Genomic DNA, 19,585 nt, shown 5'->3' on the forward strand with positions numbered 1-19,585 from the left:
ACAGTCGATTGATGGGGAGGCCTTTCTTCTTCTAACACAAGTGGATATAGTGAAGATCATGAGCATTAAACTTGGTCCAGCATTAAAGATTTATAATTCTATTCTTATGTTCAAAAGTGCAGATGATATTCCAAAATGACATTCCTGTGAATTTATGTGTAGTGTAATCTTGTAGGAAAAAAAATGAAACTGCTCCAGAAGTACCTAGAATTGTGTTTTGTTAATAATTCCTGGTTTTGTTTCTTTTACACTGGTAAATGTTGTGTGCTATATGGCAAGAAAATTGAACAAAACAAGTTGCATTAGTAGTTGACAGTATGTATGTGAAGTTACAAACATTGCTTGATTTATCTCTAGGTCAGTGACAGAATGTTTAGATTATATTCCCATTTATGAAACCCCGTGAGACAATATGTGAAAGTATACTGGCTTTTACTGTGATAATTCACATTTTAAGTGTAATTTAATGAAACAATGATTAATCATTTTTTTTCAAGTTGTGAAAATATTACTGTACAGATAAAGAATGCATTCAAATTATATTTGGTTGCATTCCTGTTTTGATTTATTGAACAAATTATTTATTAATTTAATTACAAGTGACCAAACTAAAGAAAATATGATGTATTTTGTACATGTTTAATAGGCAGTTATACAAAGCCTTTCATGCAAAAATCAAATTGTAATTTTTCTAATTGTTTGAATTTGCATTTGGTATCAGTCCATTGAAAGTTTTTTGCCATGTTGAGATACCGTGGACAGCTGAAGACAGCTTTAGTTTTTTAAATCTTCACCCCTTCTTGCATTTGACATTTGCATAATATTATGGGACATTTTCCCTGTTGTCATTACTTGCATACTAGCTTGAAGAAGTACTTACAGTCCATGATTGTAAATGTTTTTTTTGTCACAGTATTATGCAATGCTCATAAATTTCAGTGCTCTTCACCTTATGCTTATGTTGTGAAAAAAGAACGAGTCCATATTTGTTTAACTCTTTAACACATAAAGTTGAAGATTACCGTTGGTGATATTAGGGGGTTATTGCCTAATGACCTTTCTGTTATTTTAGTACAAGTTTTTACCCACTTATGTTCAATGGGTTAATGCCTCTGCTAAATTAATGGCATATGATTATGTCAAGCATTTGTCTGCTATTATTGGCAACATTTATTTGAAAACTATATTGTAGTTTCTGTGTGTGACCTCATATGATTCCCATACTAAGTCAAGTGCTTGTATTTCCATAGGAGTAATCTTTTATCAGTTTTATAAATACACTGTAAACATCTGGACTATAGCACTGATTCATGTTTGAGTAATACAGGTATACAATGGATCTTTGTTGACTGTATTACGTAACTACTGCAAAGAAAACCTACATGGGTTAAAGGGTTATGAATAAATTATCTTACTTTGATAACCTGGTATGATAGTTACGTCCCACAGTTTTAAACATCACTTTGGAATATCTGCCATCATTTGTTTTACAATGTAGAAGAGCAAAAGGTATTTAAAGACAAATGTGAGTGGTACTTTTTAAATCAGAAATACAGAATACTCAAAATTGGGTTACGTGTTGCTCTGATTACTATGTGTAGTGAAATTGGGAATACAACCTTTATAAATGTGTTTACAATTATGCTATATCCAGGGCAGAGAGGAAATCTTCCCTCCTGTTTTTCTTATTACTGTACATAAGATAGCTGTTTACTCACAAGGTCAGCTCCTTGCTTTCTATTAGTACTGTACTTCAGTACTCTAGTATGGTGCTCACAACAATTTGTAGTATTTTATATTTGCAAAGTATAATTATCATAGCATGATTTGTTACAATTACTTTTTAGTAATTATAGGCACTTACCACATTTCTGTGTCATTTTAAATGATGTAACCATTTGGAATTTAAGTATTTTCTTCAGAAATTTTAGGTAATACAATATTCATATTTATGTTAGCATCAAAATGTCAGGAAACCTTTTTTGTCTAATTGTAGGAAAAATGCATTTTTAAAAGTGCAAAGGAATTTAAAACATTTAATTGTGCACACAAAAGTGTATTGACACGCATGCATTTATTTAGACTCCTGCTCCTGTTATCAATATTTTATGTTTGTTTAATTTTCATTATGTGGACTTTGCTTTGCCACATTCGTCATTTCACCCACCATCACTAGCATTGACTTTAATATTTGCCCATTATATATTTCATAGCTAGAATATTTATGTCTCTTTTCAATGTTATACTGCTTGTGCCCATCTCCAGTTGTGCACAAAGCTTCTCTAATTCAAGCTTTATGGCTATGCAGCACAATCATGGAGAGAAGGTTTGAGAACAGTTCCAGCAATGACAGGGTTAAATTATTACCAATTAAGTTATGTAATTTTTCCACTTACATGGCAATTTTACCTGGATTAAGTTAAGCATTATAATCAAATCCACAAAGTGTCCCTTTATAATGGCCCTGTATAGGTTTCAGTTAGGTTGATAATTCCTCTTCCCCCTTTTCCAACCCCTGTCCTATTTGGGAAGAACTTCAAATACTTAGGTTTCCTATGTAATTCAGTAGGCATTGACCAGACATAAAAACCCACTTCAATTTTTTGTAACACTCATGTAGTGAATAAACAAAACATTTAGAAGCAATTCAGAGGTTAAATATGAAGTTCTATTAGTAAAATGATCCTGAATGCCATTTTGTTCCTTTTTTTTGTAGGAGGGATCCTGAAGTCAATGAACACTTCCACAAACCATGTTATTCTGTTTTCTTATTAAAGGTGGCAAATGTGCAGCTGCTCATACTTTATTTTCTTTTTCTCATCTATGATCCATAGTATAGTGAAGTTGAAATATGGGCCTAGAAATTCAGCTGTGCAGCGCCCATTTTCCAGGCGCTAAACGGCTTCCTAAACTTCCAATATGGTAGGCAAGAAACACACGCTCATTACGAGCTGGAAGTGCACCACCCGCCGTATTGGTGAAGGCCAAAAAATCGGCATGCAGTGCCCATGCCTGAAATAGGCGATAGATCCTTTGCATATTCAAATAAGGCACACAATGAGGCCCGCACTGCAAAACTGATTTGGTCTGAGGCAGCCCTTAAAGAAACTGTCTGTTAGGCCGCAACCAACAAGTCATAGATGGGCGCACCCGAATTTTTAGGCCACGGTTTCTTTAGACTGCAAAATGGTAATATACTTCCAATAAATTAGAACTCAAGTGACAAGGAAAAGGCAGTATTCATTTCTGAAAGTTTCATATCTGTTCGGAAATAACACATAAATGTCGCTTCTAGTTAAGAAATCAACCTTAAGGAATGTGTGTGTGTGAAAGGGTTTTGTGATCCAGATTTTGCTTGATTGTAATGATAATATATAATAACAGCATTGTTTGGAATGTTTAGAAGGTTGGTAGGAAAAGAGCAAACTAAAATTATGGAGGAGGAAATACATCTTAAATGATATGCACCATTGCTGCTGACTCACATTTTCCTTTAATGACATGTAAAAATGTGGACTGAATTTTACTGCTTTTAGCATCTAATGTGTATTTGTGCTCCAGTCAGAAACTTCTGTTTGGCAGTCTGTGACGAAACTCAATGGCAGCATTTAAAAATGTAGTGTTATCAATCAACTTCTAGTCTGCTTCTCCACCATATTTTGTTGTGAATGTGTTGGAGCATTCGCTCTAAAATTTTGATTTTTGTGGATGTTAGATAAATATTTTGGGCTACATATTCGGCCATTTTTTAGGCCCAACGCGGCCTCCTAGGGTCCCAAAATGGCATCAGGAATGCATGCGCATGCTTCTAGCGTGATGTGTGCAGGATGCCATCTTGATAAAGGCATTTGCGCACACGCAGATATCGAACGCAGTACCATGTAAAGTAAGGAGAACATGCATTGGATCAGTGTGCAACACTGATTTAAAGGGATAGATACCATTTTGGCATTCTACACTCCAACCACGAATAGCTGAACACATTGTAGACGGCCTGGAGGACCCTCCACCAGTGCTATTTAAAGGGATCACGCAGGATTTACAGGTTAGTTGCTGGATTATTGCTTCTGGTTGCTGATGCATTTGTACCTGTTTTTGGAGGTCTGCTAAACTTGAATACGGGGATTCGGGGAGATGGCCTACAATTTAGAGCCAGGACTTGCAGGAGTGAAGTTACATGCAAAGGTATGGTAGAAGTTTGGAACTCTCTTTTGCAAACGGAAGTTGATGCTAGCTCAATTGTGAATTTTAAATCTAAGATTGATAGAATTTTGTTAACCAAGGGTATTAGGAATATGGGGCTAAGGCAGGTATATGGAGTTAGGTCATAGATCAACCATGATCTCATTGAATGGTCGAACAGGCTCGAGGGGCTAAATGCCACTGCCACTTGCTGCCTCCTGTTACGCGTCACCTTCTCCTGCAAGAAAGCAGGACATATGTCGGTGAGTGTCCTGCAAGATGTTTGGGTGATGTGCCTGTCATGGTTGAATAGCTGCCAGTGGTGTGTGACCTGTGAGTTGTGGGTGTGCAGCTTGCAACAGTGTTAATGTGTGAGGGTGAGAGGAAGCATCTGATTGAAAGAGTTTGTTGGTAGGTGGGTGATGGGGGGTATAGTGTGTGAAGCAGTGGATGCGGCTAGTGGTGCAGTTGGTAGGAGATGCCACTTGACAGTTGACTTCACTCACCTTGACCACTCATGTCAAAGTATTGAACTTCTTCCTGCACTGCATCCATGTTCATAGTGCTATGCGCCTAGCATTGACTTCATCCTCAACTGCCTCCCATTGCCTCTTGAGCATATGACTGGAGGGCCTCTTGCCCCCCCTGCAGATACAGGATGCCCCTCCTTCTGTCCACCACTTGCACAAAGCCTCTAGTGCATCATCAGAGAACCTTGGTGCACGCTCTCTCACAAACTCAGATTAGCAGATTGGTGAGGTCTGGCGTGCAGTTTGGAGGATGTGGGATTTAGTAGTGCACAACCTTTATTGAATGTTTGAACATAACTCAACAGTTTGTAAACATAGGGATGGGTCCTGCATCTGTATTTCACGTGTGTGATGTCTGATCTCCGTTTGGACTCTGTGCGGAGCCGTTCCTTATTTTTTGCAAATAAGAGATGCAGGCTGCCTTCTAAGAGGTGTGAACCACTCACGCGATATTTGGACCCCCCTTGCTGAAGTCATTGAACAACACAGCCTGGCTGCTCGCGCTGGCATCAGGTAAGTGAGCAGCCACACGAATCTCACGTACTGCCTGTATCAGAACGACCGGGCCTGGGTTAATCGCTCACCACGATCCCCACGCCTGGATTTGGTGGTTGTCAAATTTAACTTCCGTAAAGAATTATACAAAGGCCTCAATTAAATATTGTCTCCTTCAAGTGAAAAGTTTCTTCCTGGACATTAAAAAAAAATGTTTTTATAACGGACGTATGGTGGTAAATTTTAACCCTCAAGAATGTGTGGGTTGGGGGCGGGTGGCCATTAAAAATACTCTGTTTTCGAAGGGAGACTGCATCCCGGCTCCAACGCGCCCACTTCCGGGTTTGACCCAGACACATTTGGATGCGTACGTGCTTCTGACACCCGGAAATCCCGCCAGCACTTAAAGCTGGTGGGCCGATATTTAAAGGGCCAATTTAGGTCTTTAAAGTACTTAATCTTATTAACTTTTTTTGTGTTGAATTACACAAACCATTTTAACTTCTGAACGTGTCTCCTGTGGCCTCTGAAACACGTCATGGAAATGGAGGCAAGTTGCAGCCAGCCCTCATTTGGATCTTATAAACCAGTGATGTGAAGAAAAGGTGAGTTTTTGCAGCAGGGCAATCAGTTCTCTCGGACAAACCTCTGGCTAGGAGTTCTTTGGATTTAGACTGAGATTTCTTGGTTCTTACTGAGAATTCTTGTGTTCACACATATTTATCTGCATTTTGGACCCCCTCAAACTGACAACATCAGGATAGGAGGGCATACTCATATCTAATAGGTTCTGATAAGCAGATCTGCAAAATGAAGATAGTGAACTACTCAGACCGCCTGCAACAACCACCACCACCACCAACACCAGCTCCCCGCCTCAGCTTGCACAAAACAGTCTGTACATACACCCATTGTAAACGCTCCCAGTGGGTGGCATCAAGTCTTGCTGTTCATGATGAAGCACATGAAAGGGTGCTTTCGCAAAAGGGACTCTAGAAAGGACAAGATGTGGCAGTGGTGGTGACAGTTATAACATTTAATGTGCATGTAAGAAAATATAAATATAAATGTAAACATGCCATTTAGTCAGACACACTTGTTCATACCCTTGGTGATCACTAAACCTTTGTCTTCCTCTTCCTAGTGCTTTTACATGGTGCATCCCCTGTGGCTTCAGCAGAGGTAGTGGCAGGTTGCTCAGGCCCCTGCCCTGACTGCTGAATTGCTCTCCAGCTACCCCCTCTGGGTTTTGAAGCCTGTGAGGGTCCTGCCAAAGACCACTCCACCTGCACCTGTGCAGGGGCAGACTCGGCCATCAGGAGAGGGGGCAGCATTGCGGGTACTGGTGGGTGGAGGGGCAACGGGTGAGATGTGGGAGTGCTTTGAGTGGAGTCCCCACTTCCATGTCGCCTTTCGCCATCACCCCTCTCCTGGGCCAGGGCAACATCACTCCTATAACTCTGCTGGACAACAGCTTGGAGCACATCTGTGACTCATTCGAAGGCCACGGCTAAAGTACCTGTTTGCCTGTTTAAGGCGGCAGAAAAGATGGCATCCTGAGTCCACATGGTCATTGTCATGGCCCGAATGGACTCATTTGTGAGCCGTGTTGGAGCTCAATGGAAGCTGCCATTCTCTCTATTGCAGACATTCCCACACTTACCTATGCCACCATTCCACTAATACTGGAGGTGGACTACTCCATCCTCTCCACTTTGCGGAGAGTGGCACTTGTACCTCTATCATTCTCCATCTCAACGATGGCCCTCGGGGTTCAGCATCTGTGTCCAACTGAGCAGAGCTTAGAGAGGAGTGTGCCCCTCAATGTGGACTCTCCACAGCTGCCCTGCTACCAGTGTCTGCTCCTGCTCACTTGTGAGCGGTGAATTACCAGGTGACAACCCAACTATCTGCCTGACAGGAACCACCGAAATGTCAGTATCTGCGCTGGGCATGGCTGGATATGAAGTGACGGTGCGCCCTCGGAGGAATGGAGCTCCTCTGAGGAATCGCCCTCTTCCATGGCGCGTGGCTCCTTATCAATCCATGAAGGCCCTGGAAGAGAACATAAAGCAATATTAAGAATTATCACAGAAGTTAATTTGCAATGACCATAGTGAGGTGTGCAACAGATCAATTATTGATAACTTAAATTCATGATGTGTGTGAAGGATGTTAAAGTTCTGTCACCAGCTGTTTGCGAGTCGCCAGTCTCGCCATCTCCAACAGCCAGGCATTCAACCATGCGGCTGAGCTCCAAGGCTTCTTTGTCTGCCTTTGTCAGGGGCACTATTTGCCGTGGCCCCTATCAAGTCTTACTCCTCTCCTGTACATTTTGTGTTCTCTTCTACAAGGGGAGAAAGAACAAACATGTGAGTGAGTGAGAGTGATATGGTCGCCCAATGGATGCATTGCTTTGGATGTGGCTGCCAATGAAAGAGATGCATCAGACGGTGACTATCACACTGATTCATCACATTGCATCAGGATTGGGGTGAATGGCAGTGGTGGGTTCACAAATGGGGAGGTGATAAAGTGCACAGAAAGTTAAGGTAAGTTGATAAAGAGACTTAAGTGGGTGTGAGGAGTGATGTGATGGAGTTGGCTTGGCAAGACAGAGTTGGTGGGTGGGGGTTAATGTACACAAGATGTAGGCGAGTCAGTAACTGTACTCACTTTTCCTGACCTGGTTAGGTCATTAAAGCGCTTCCCACACTGCACCCACCACTTTGCCACCATGCTCCTGCTGCTCAGCTCCTCTGCCACCTCAAGCCAGGCCTTCTTGCTGGCAGAGGCAGGGCACTTCCATCAACCGGGTACAATATGTCCCTCCTGCTTCTCACACCAGCCAGTAGCAATTCAAGGGAAGAGTCATTTAAACCAAGGTGCTGCCTTAGTCCTTTGGTGCTCCATATCTGCAAATTCCTCCTTTGTCCCTCAAAATCCATGGTTGCAATAGCCTTTTAAATACTCCAATTTCCAGCACGTCATTCGGGTGCGCAGTACACCCGCTGCGCAGCTTGGAGACATGAAACCCGGAAGTTACATTAAGGGCCTTCAATTGAGTCACGATCGTTCGAGCCAATGCACGCAAAATTTTTCCGGGTTTTTGACGTGACTATTCAGACCCCTGCTGAGTTCCTACCTCCATGTTAAAATTATGCCCATGGTGTCATAATGCCAGTGTGAGCCTGTCACAAAACAAGTGTAATCAGTGGAAAAAATATTATGGAATGTAATACTTAAAAAAAAATTTTAGAATCATATTTGCTCTCAGTTAACACGTGATGGGACACATCTATTTCACTGTACCCCTCTCCATCTTAACAGCAGAGTACTCTGCTTAAACACTTGGGCACTTAAAAGTAATAAATTGCAGTACAGGCTTTAATTCCTCAGCATTTCGCTTAATGACTCTTTTCTGTTCACATTTCATAAAATAATGCTCCGTTGATTTAATCATGTGACATGTATCTCAATGCTCGGGGTCAAAATTGTAATACAAAAATGTGTTGCTACATTGCTGTGTTTGTGGTGCTTGTTTCTAGACATTGAATAGTTTAAGAGCTGCTTTGAATCTTTAGAATATAGCATGTATCAAAGCTTTAGCACTTTTCTTCTTTTGCTTTATTTACACTTTATTTATTCAAATTGTCAGTGCATTTTGCTGAGCTCAGTATTGTTGTTTGAGAGATCTTCTCAAAAGAGAAATAAAATAACAAAGCAATACTGCAGAACAAATTGTGCTTGTTTAATGCTTCATATAAATGTAGAAAGAAAACAAGTTTTAAAATGTAAAAAACAAAGTTTATATAAATCTAATTTTGGCCATGTATTTTTAATGTTCTTTCCTTAGTTTGTTTGCATCAGTAAGACTGGGTATATTCCAAATAAAATAGAAATATCCAGAATCAAAAGTTTATCACCTCATTGTAATGAGAAAAATAATGCTTTAGAAGGATTGTTTTTTGAATTAAAGAACTCTCCAAAATGCTTATGTATCATTTTACCCTTTTTGGCACTGTTCAGATAGTCTGTGTGGAAATGTACATAAAGGCTATGAACTGTAATTATTCTTCAGAAATGATAAGTTAATAGGCCAAACCCGATGAAATGAAACCAGGTGTGTAAATATTTGTACTGCTACTAGGCATGCAGTTTTAATATAGTCTCCATGGAAGTACAGTAATTTCTGAAGATTATTGGCCCAGAATTTGCCCTTCCCGTTTAATCGCAATGATATTTTGTGCCACAAGTTGCTGGAAGTGTGAGATGGAAATGTCGCAGCAAGGGAAACTTAAAAGTAATGAATTGCAGTACAGGCTTTAATTCCTCAGCATTTCGCTTAATGACTCTTCTTTTATGTTCACATTTCATTAAAAAAATGCTCTGTTGATTTAATCATGTGACATGTATCTCAATGCTCTGGGACAAAATTGTAATACAAAAATGTGTTGCTACATTGCTGTGTTTCTGCTGCTTGTTTCTAGACATTGAATAGTTTAAGAGCTGCTTTAAATCTTTAGAATATAGCATGTATCAAAACTTTAGCACTTCTTCTTTGAGAAGGAAGTGTAAGTTAGAATGGGTAAATTCAATGTCAAATCAGGTACATAAATAGAAATAAAGAGAGGGAAAGAAAGATTGGATTAAGAGAGAAAAAAGAGACAGAAAGGAAAAGTAAAAAAAAGTAATTAAAAATGTTGTTTTTAAATCTCCTATAACAATTAAAACCTGAAAGAATGAGACTCCGCACTTGTAATAGTTAAATTTTCAGTGCCAGAGAGGATGACTGGCAGTAGTTAACACTTACCAGGTTAAAAGGGTACTTAGACTTGAAATGACTTGACATAACTTTCAGTGGCGAATTTAATTCATCTCAACCGCACAAATACAGCAACTTCACGCTGTTCAATGCATTTCAATGGTGAGGCAGACAATGAGATGCCGTTTTTGCAAAGCTAACAGTGGAGCAGCGCATCTCGGACAGGAACTTTTGTTTTCTGCATTTAACCGCACACCTGCATCGAACGCCATTAGGCTCACTTTTATTTTGATGGCAAGTTCTGAACCGATATGTCTAACTGAATCATGCAACTAACTTAAACACAATTTGGTTGAAAGTACTTCTTTACAGTTATGTAAAATTATATTCTTTGCTGTCTTTTACATTGTTTTAGAGAAGTAAAGCTCATGTAAGCTTATGTGATTATTTTGTTTTTTTGCTTAGAGATTGACTTAAGCAGAATGTTGCATCAATCACGTGACTGGATTTTGAGTTTTAAATATTACAAAGATCTGAATCACAGCCTGATTATTGTACAGTTGAGTAGACCAAACATATGTGGCATTGTAGCTGCTCCTCTTGTTTAATGACCAACTAGTGTCCATCCTCCTTTCAGGGATGTAAGTAGGGTCTATTTGAGGACAACGTGGGCTCCAAGGGGAAACGCATGGTGACAGACCATTGAAAGCAATCAAGCGTCAATGGCAGACTCAGTAATCCAATACCTGAACCATACAGGTTCACAGGACACCATGACACATTGATAACTGACCAGCCAACCTGCTCATTAATGGAACCTGGGAGAGGTAGACCCATTGGGGGTTGGGATTCTTTCCAGTGAGTGTCAACCCTGCAATCTGGTCCCCTAATGGATGGATAAGCAGGACAAAGCTTATTTTTGCTCTGTGCTGGTAAGCTGGTTAGCTGGTTTTAGCTCGTACCCTGTGAATCATAAGAAAGCTGACCATCAATAAAGTATTTACAAGAGTTCAGCACCCCAGGAAGAACCTTGAAGAAAATGAGACTTTTAAAGTGCTCCAAGAAAATAGATTTTCACTCCATTTCAGGGAATGTTAGAATGTATAATTGCAAGCTTCAGAGTTCAGTACCATTGGCAAGTCAATTTTAGATTGACAATGGGAGTTGCTTTTAAAGCCCCTGATTTGCAGCATCTAATAGTTGAAGTGGTACAAGGTGAAAGAAAGTATGCCAGGGAAATCAGCTGACACCAGAGCTGGAGTGACTGCATCCACTGTTATGGCACCAATTCCATCTGCAGGCCCCCGCACACCTACCTGTCAATAATCAAGGACAATATCCTCTGCATCCTCCAAAGTCAGCACAGAGGAAGTTTTACAGTTGTGCCACATGCTGCAAGGAGAAATGCAACCAACCTCCAGCATAAGGACAACATTATCAATAGTGATCAAGGTCACCTCCTCCCTCAAATTTTCTGCCTGTGCTTCATTCCTGTCTAGCAAAGGGATCATCTGCATTATCAGCAAATTTGCTGCCCAACCATTGTTTTCAAACAAGTGACTGTTGCATTGTTGTGCAGGACCAGCACTTTCACTTCCTTCCCCACTGATTAGCTACAAGAGTATGATGCAGTTGCCAAATTTCACTGCATTGTTGGATTTGTGAATGATATCACTGGGGAATAGTATGTAGATAATAGAGGGGAGGGGACTGAAGATATAGCCCTAAGGGGTACCACAGGTGATCATTTGGGTACTGTTTTAAGACTGCTAAAAGAAGCTTATTTTATTATTTAGTCTGGTAACAATGCATTCTCACAGTAACTAAACAACTAGCTGAGTTCACATATTCAGACTTTATATCACATGCGTAAATCCAGTGACTGTGGTAATATTTTTGTGCATTACAGCACTTCTTGTGTTACATATCATCAGCTCCAGGAATGATAAATACTTCCTGCTGTTATCCTATTTCTTGTAGCTGAACTCCACCTCTCTACTTATCCTCCTGGCAACCTCAAAATTAACTTGTTCAATCAGTGAGTCACAAAACAAATATGATTTTTTTAAACCTGTGACTTATTATGAAGACATTAAAAAAACTTAACAGTTGATGCATGAGAATAAAATTCATATTTACTTTAAAAATTGGTGTACACATTAAATGATATAAATGTTGTACCTATGACTTTTATGCCATATATGATCAAGTAGCAAAACGTCCCTTGCACTGGGTGAATAAGGTGTGCTTCTCATTTGCAGGTCACAGATGTGACTTAAGCAGCAGATTTTATAACGTTCCTTTAGTTCCATGTCTCAGACGATAATTATAGTATTCATACTGTAGATTAACTGCCTTGCAAGTGCAACAGTAAAACTGTATTTGTGGCCTAGTGTAAGAAACAAATTAAATATGAAAAAGTTATATTTCCTGTGAGGAAGTACATAATGTAGATTTCTTTCTTGAGTGTTTCATGAATCTATAAATTTCTATTGGCTGCATTAATCACTGGCAGATGAAATAATACAAATATTTCGGTCAAAATTAACCCATGATTTTGACACTTTTTTTCATTTAAATGATAAAGCAGTCAGTCCTCTCTGAGAAACATTGATTCATAACTTCTGTAGTGTAGACATAAAGAATTCAACTTCCAAAGGTCCGAATACATCTTCTCTTCCAGCACAGTTGCTGTTGGGAATATGGTAATATACTTTGTGTAGAAAATTTATCCACTTCAATTGATTTCCATGAATTGGTTATTTGATTATCATGATTCAAACTTGCATTTATAAAGTGCCTTATCACATCCTTAGGATGTCCAAAACACTTCACAACTAATTAACTGCTTTGTGACGTGCAATCACTGTTTTGATGTATCGAACTGCCAGGGATTGTGTTAAGCTTCTTAAGTGTTGTTGCAGCAGCACCCATCCAGGCAAATGGTGAATATTTTACCACACTCTTGACTTGAGCCTTGTAAATATTAGAGAGGTTTTGAAGGGTCAGGAGGTGAGCCACTCATCGCAGAGCATCCACCCTCTGCTCTGCTTTTGTAGCCATACTGTTGATATTGCTGGTCCAGTTCAGCTTTTGGTCAATGGTAACTACCAAAAATGTTGGTGGTGGGGAACTTTGCAATGATGATGCTATTGAAGGTCAAAGAGAGGTTGCTGGGCTTTTTCTTGTTCGAGATGGTCATTACCTGGTACTTATGTGGTAGGAATGTAACCTGAAAGTTGACAGTCCAAGTCTGTATTTATCTAGGCCCTCTTTTGGGCTGGTGCAGACTTTTTTATTATCAGAAGAATTGTGAATGGAATTCAACGCTGTGGCATCATCAACGAACAGCCCCACTTCTGACGCTGTGATGGAGGGAAGGTCATTAATGGAGCAGCTGAAGTGGTTGGGCTGAGGATGCTTCCCTGAGGAACTCCAGTAGTGATGTCCTAGGGCTGTGATGACTGGCCTCCAACACCCACAAACATCTTTCTTTGCTTCAGATATGACTCCAGCCATTGGAACAGCTTCCCTTCAATCCTCATTGACTTCAATTTTGATATGGTTCCTCGGTGCCATACTTGGTCAAATGCTACCTTGATGTTGAGGGTAGCTACTCTCACCTCTCCTCTGGTATTCGGTTCTTGTGTACATATCTGGATATGTAGTGGTTCTGGCAGAACTTAAAATGAGCATCGGTGAGCAAGTCATTGGTGAGTAGGTGTTAGTTAATGGTGCTATTGATGACGCCTTCCATAATTTTACCAATGATTGGGAGGCGGCTGATGTATTGATAATTGGCTGGGTTGGATTTGTTCTGGGTTTTATTTTGAATAGGAGATATCTGGTCAATCTTTGATATTTTCAGGTAGATGCCAATGTCATTGCTGTATTAGTGTAGCTTGACTAGGGGAACCAACAGCTGGCTCTGGTGCATAGGTCTTCAGCAATACAGCTTGGAAATTGTTAGGGCTCATAGCCTTTGTTGTGCAATCATTATATTAATGTCACGTGGAATGAATCAAATTGGCTGGATACGGATATCTATGATGTGGAGACTTAAGGAAGAGGCCAAATAGGATCATCCACTCAGTACTTTGGGCTGAAAATGCTTGCAACCACATCAGCCCTGTCTCTTGAATTCATGCTAGGCTCCACTATGGTTGGGGATGGGGATGTTCATGGAGACTCCTTCTCCTGGTTGTCCATCACCATTGTCAACTTTAGGAAGGATGTCATAGCCTTGGAGAGGGTGCAGAAGAGATTTGGTACCAGGGATGAGGGACTTCAGTTATGTGAAAAGACTAGAGAGGCTGGGGTTGTTCCTGTTGCAGCAGAGAAGGTTAAGTGGAGATTTGATAGAGGTGTTCAAAGTCATGAATGGTTTTGATAGAGTAAATAAGGAGGAACTATTTCCCGTGGCAGAAGGGTCGGTAATCAGAGGGCACAGATTTAAGGTGATTGACAAAAGAACCAGAGGTGACATGAGGAAACATTATTTTAAGCAGTGAGTTGTTATGATCTGGATAGGGTGGTGAAAGCAGATTTAATAACAACTTTCAAAAGGGAATTGGATAAATACTTGAAGGGAAAAAATTACAGGGCTGTGGGGAAAGAGCAGGGGAGTGGCACTAACTGGATAGCTCTTTCAAAGAGCCAGCAGAGGCACGATGGACTGAATGGCGTCCTTCTGTTCTGTATCGTACTATGAAACTGGATGTAGTAAGGCTACAGAGCTTTGCTCTGATCTGTTGATTGTGGGCCCTCTTAGCTCGGTCTATTGCTGCTGCTTTTGATGTTTAACATGGAGTTATCCCTGTGTCATAGCTTCACAAGGTTTGTACCTCATTCTAAGGTATGCCTGGTGCTGCCCTTCTACATTCCACACTGAACTAGGGTTGGTCTCCTGGCTTGATAGTGATCACAAAATGCAAAATGTGCTGTGCCATAAGGTGACAGGCAATTTGCAACTGCCAAGGTCCCACAAACAGTAAATGAGATAAATAACCAACTAATGTGTTTTTGCTGGTCAAAATTCACTATTCTTCAAACAGTATCATGGAATCCTTTTAGATCACATTGCCAGGGTCTCAGTCTGATATCTCATCCATAAGGCATCACTTTTGACAATGCAGTTTTCTTTCAGTACTGCACTGAAGTGATAGACTAGACTACGTCCTTAGGTCTTGGGCACACAACTTTCTGAATCAGAGGCAAGTGTGGCACCGATCGAGCCAAGCTGACTCTTTACCCTCATATTATTGTCATATCCCATGGTCAACACACTATTTTTGTCTCAATAAGAGATTAATTGATAAAGAAGTTCAGCTTTGTGGAGGATTGTAGGTTTCATAGAAACTCTTGTGGCTTTAAGTGAGGTTAACTGGAATTACTCATAAGTAACAAAGCCCTGAGTAAGTTATAGTGACAAATTAGTTGGACAAACATTGTTAGACATGGCACACAACTGTGTAAAATAGTGCCATTCCCACAGAACTAATTTGTATATTTCGTGATTTTATACAGCATGATAGAAACTGGAATTAACATTATATGTAAGTAGTGTTAGGGGGATCACAGACTTACTACTTGCCTGCTGAGGAAGGTCACTGCACTTCATGAACTGTTAATTCTATAAAACAGTTTAAATTTCAATAGATTACAAAGCCTGAAATTTCAATAAAATATAGCATATTTTGGCCAGTACTTGCCTCGATGTTTAATTTAACTTTTTGCTCTGGTGATTTTCAAAATGTTACAAGTGAAGGAATTCGGGACAGAAGACTCAGTCACTTTGTTACTGAAAGGCTTTTGCCTTTGTAAATTGTTACCATTCTATTTATCTAATTATTGATTTAAATACCAAAATAATAGAATGGGTCTAAAAGATTAAATGCATGGTATATTGATATATTATGTGGGGAACTTTCAACTTCAGCAGAGCGTAAGATGGGCGCTAGCAGATCGTCCGCCCGTTATACATCCACCCGATAAAGTGAGCCGGAGTAAAGTATAACGGGGCCGATACGTTATCTCCAGTTTTACGCATCTGCCGAAGTTGAAAGTTCCACACTTTCAGCTTTAGTTACAAGTTTTATTACAACCTCTGCTGTTTCATCCTGAAACAACTTTAACCAGCGTAAATGGGCATGTTTATGCCACCTGTCCTTTCATTATTTGCGAGCTACATGGGGAATGAATTTCCAGATAGGGTAGTGGAGCCAAAAACCCGTTTACTTTGTGTAATCTTGTGATAAATACACTTAAAACACTGAACAAAAAAATACTGGAAACACTCAGCAGGTTAGGCAGCAACTGTGTAGAAAGGAAACAAAAGTTAACGTTTCAAGTATAAACTTTCGGCAGAACTGACAAAGGATTATACCTGAAAAGTTAACTTTTTTATTTCTCCACAGATGCTGCCTGACCTGCTGAATGTTTCCAGCATTTGCTGTTTTTGTTTCATATTCCCAGCATCTGCAGTACTTCATTTCTTGCACTTAAAGCAATATTGTGTAATTACTGATTTTGACTAACTTTGAACTGTAACAGTTTACCAGCTCTCAGATGCGTAATAAATGAACAACTTTGTTTTTGTTATTGTTTACTTATGGAGCACTCAGCTAACAATGACTCCAATATAGTGGCAACAAGTGAACTCACTCACACCCACTTCATTGATTGATGCCTGTCACTTGTGCCCGGAGCATGGGCTGCAGTCAAATTGGAATCTGAGGTCCCAGACCCACATGTCTGACGGCTCCAAAGGTAAACCAATAAATCTGAACGAAAGAAAATCGGATGCTTTATTTTTCAAGTTAGCTGTTTTGAGCAAAATAGTGAAAGTAAGATAGACAGTAACTCCAATCTATACCATCATAGAAAATATTGAAAAGAAAACTGCAACTTTTAAGAAAGCTTGGGAGCAGTTAGCAGGAATTACACGGCCTGCAAAAATAGTCCAAAAATAGCTCCCGGATGTTGTAATGTACACACATGAATAAACATGCACATTGTACAAATGTACTGGAAGTCAATAGGAGAAGAATTGTCTGGTGCCCATTCAGTGGAGCGCACCCGCCCCGGTTCCAGCAGGCAGCTGACGTCAGGCTCCGCCGGCCGCGCTCTCCGATTGTTCCTCTTGTTGGCTCTGCTCAGTTCTTCTGGGGATCGCCGGGTTGCAGCTGCCTTTGGTGTCGCTGCCTGTCCTTTCGCCTACTTTGTGTGATCGTTCATTTAATTAGAAAGGACTTCACCGAGTCCCCACTCCCCCCTCCTTGACACTGAAGGTACGTTTTGGTCATTGGCATTTTTTTTGAGGAAAAGTTGCATCCGCTGTGAGGCTGGGAGTCGGAAAGCGCGAGAGGTTTTAACTTCTGCTAAAGGACAGCTGCTGAGCTCGATCTGGTTGCTAATGGCAGCTGGACCGGTTGCCATGGAGAAGCCTGGTTGATTTACGATTCGTCATGTAAGGGTTGAGGTGCTGGGGCAAATTATTACATTTGGGGATTTGTTTCCTTGAAGAAACAGGTAAGTGTGAAAAGTGAACCCGAACGACTTTAGACAGGTTGCACTTTCAGTTATATGTTTCATTAAGAGCAAACGAGAACCAGAAAACTGCACGTACAAGAATCAGCTCCACTATCAGGTTTCCAACCTTCGTTCCTTGTTTGCTTCTGGGCCTCGCTGATTATTTTGCCATGTATGTAATAGGACACACATTTTGCCCAGTTGTAAAGGACTTGGCACAAAGGCGACTTTTTGATGGCCGAATGCAGAAGGGACTCTCATTCTGCGAAAAATAAACTGTTGGGGAAAGTAACTCAAGGATGACCGTGTTTTACAGGTCGGGCAAACGGTGGTTTATTTTTCCCTAAATTATCGTTTCGGCAGCTTGATGATTATAAAATCATTTTGAAATATTGAATTAGTTTTGCACAGTTAACGCTTAAAATGTCATCGTTTTCAAGAAAAGTGTTTTACAGACTTTGTTTTGAGGAGGAGCAATCGGTCATTTCTACTTTGATGGTATCAATGCAAGTGACACAATAACTTGTATCACTTGCATTGACATGGAGGGAAATTTTCCTCTGCTAACTAGTTTGTAAAGAACTGCTATATAATTTTGCCAGACATAATGCATAGAAGAAATTTTACCCCGCTGTGGTATGTGCTTGTAAACAAACATATTTTTCATGAAGACCTTGCCCCAAAACATCACATAAAACCGTGACACTAAGTTGTTGTACCATTAAAAGGCAATGGGACAGTGAATTCAGTTTGTGGTAGACGAGCTGTTGGGCACATTATTAAGTGGCATTAATTGAAGATAATGGTTTCATTAAAAAATAACAATTTTCAAGAATCTATGTTAGAGAAAAGATTAGTTATTACTATGTTTCCCGTAATTTGCTTTATCTGCCAACATCCTATTATTTTGCAGGTGTGGAACATTCCTTTTTTATATTTTGTAATGTGTCTGCACCACAGTAGCTTCTGTTGTGATAGTAATTACCCTTCAGGTTTAATGCATGTGATTATTTATCTATCCTTTAAAGGACAAAAACTAGTCTCAACTTGATCTTTCCTCACAGTGATGCAGTACAAATTGGCAACTCAGTGAATGGATAACTGTAGGTGCAAATCCATGTTCCACCACTATGTGGCATCATTCATTTATATGGCTGCACAGTTCTGATTAACCTCCTCCTGTTGCCAAAATTTCCGATTTTATTGACGCCTGCAGCTCCTTTGTTATATTTTTTGACATTTTACTGGGTTTCTGGCTGTACTTTTTGGTTATTGTTCAGTTATTGTTGTGCAATTTATCTGGGTCTGTGGGGGGGGGGGGGGGGGTTGTTGGTGTACCAAACAATGGTCAAGCCTCACAGGTGTCAGCTACTTGTGTTGTTCAGAGATCTGAAAGGCTAGTGGAACCGACTTGCCACATTCCTCCGAAGTGTCCTGGTGGCACTTTCTTACCACAGCCCTACGCATCAGCTAATGCTGCAGCAAGTTCCTATTTTGAAATTATTAAAATTCAGCAACATTCACTAAAATTCATTTGGAAAGTTTTCCTAGCGGGAGCATTGGACATTAAAGATTTTTTTTTATTCGTTCACGGGATGTGGGCGTCGCTGGCAAGGCCAGCATTTATTGCCCATCCCTAATTGCCCTTGAGAAGGTGGTGGTGAGCCGCCTTCTTGAACCGCTGCAGTCCGTGTGGTGACAGTTCTCCCACAGTTCTTTTAAGTATAGATAGGCAGAATAAGCACAAAGATATATTTCTGTCAGATTTCCAGAAATGACTCTTTTATCAAATGTTTCCAGTTACAGGACAACAGTATGCTATAACATTAATAAGTGTGCAGACCTGCAATAAAATGATGGTGACATAATTTTATCAGTGATGCATCACTATCGTATGGCTTCCTCCAGTCTTATTATTACGTAGGATTTCTATAGCCATTGAATCATAGAAATTGCAGTAAAGAAGGAGGCAATTTAGTCCATGGCACCTGTGATGATGCTATTTCTTTACCTGGAGCTATCTACTGTAATCCTACTTCTGTGCCCTTGAGAATCCCTACGTGGTCAGTTTTCGGTAAAATAT

At 40.2% G+C, this 19,585-nt stretch overlaps 2 protein-coding genes across 2 annotated transcripts in view; both read left to right on the top strand.

The window, feature by feature from the left end:
• l3mbtl1 (L3MBTL histone methyl-lysine binding protein 1) overlaps window positions 1-139 on the top strand; it is a 50,599-nt gene extending 50,460 nt beyond the window's left edge. The window contains exon 21 of the mRNA XM_068000792.1: window positions 5-139. Coding sequence (XP_067856893.1) covers window positions 5-139 — 135 coding nt within the window. The remainder of the gene's footprint in view (window positions 1-4) is intronic.
• Window positions 140-17,080: 16,941 nt separating this feature from the next.
• The window catches only part of LOC137335197 (rho GTPase-activating protein 18-like), a 120,288-nt gene continuing 117,783 nt past the window's right edge, over window positions 17,081-19,585 (top strand). Inside the window, exon 1 of the mRNA XM_068000411.1 lies at window positions 17,081-17,261. The gene's annotated coding sequence lies outside the window, so the exon portion shown is untranslated. The remainder of the gene's footprint in view (window positions 17,262-19,585) is intronic.

The sequence above is a fragment of the Heptranchias perlo genome, chromosome 19, assembly GCF_035084215.1.
Source record: "Heptranchias perlo isolate sHepPer1 chromosome 19, sHepPer1.hap1, whole genome shotgun sequence".
Lineage (NCBI taxonomy): Eukaryota > Metazoa > Chordata > Chondrichthyes > Hexanchiformes > Hexanchidae > Heptranchias > Heptranchias perlo.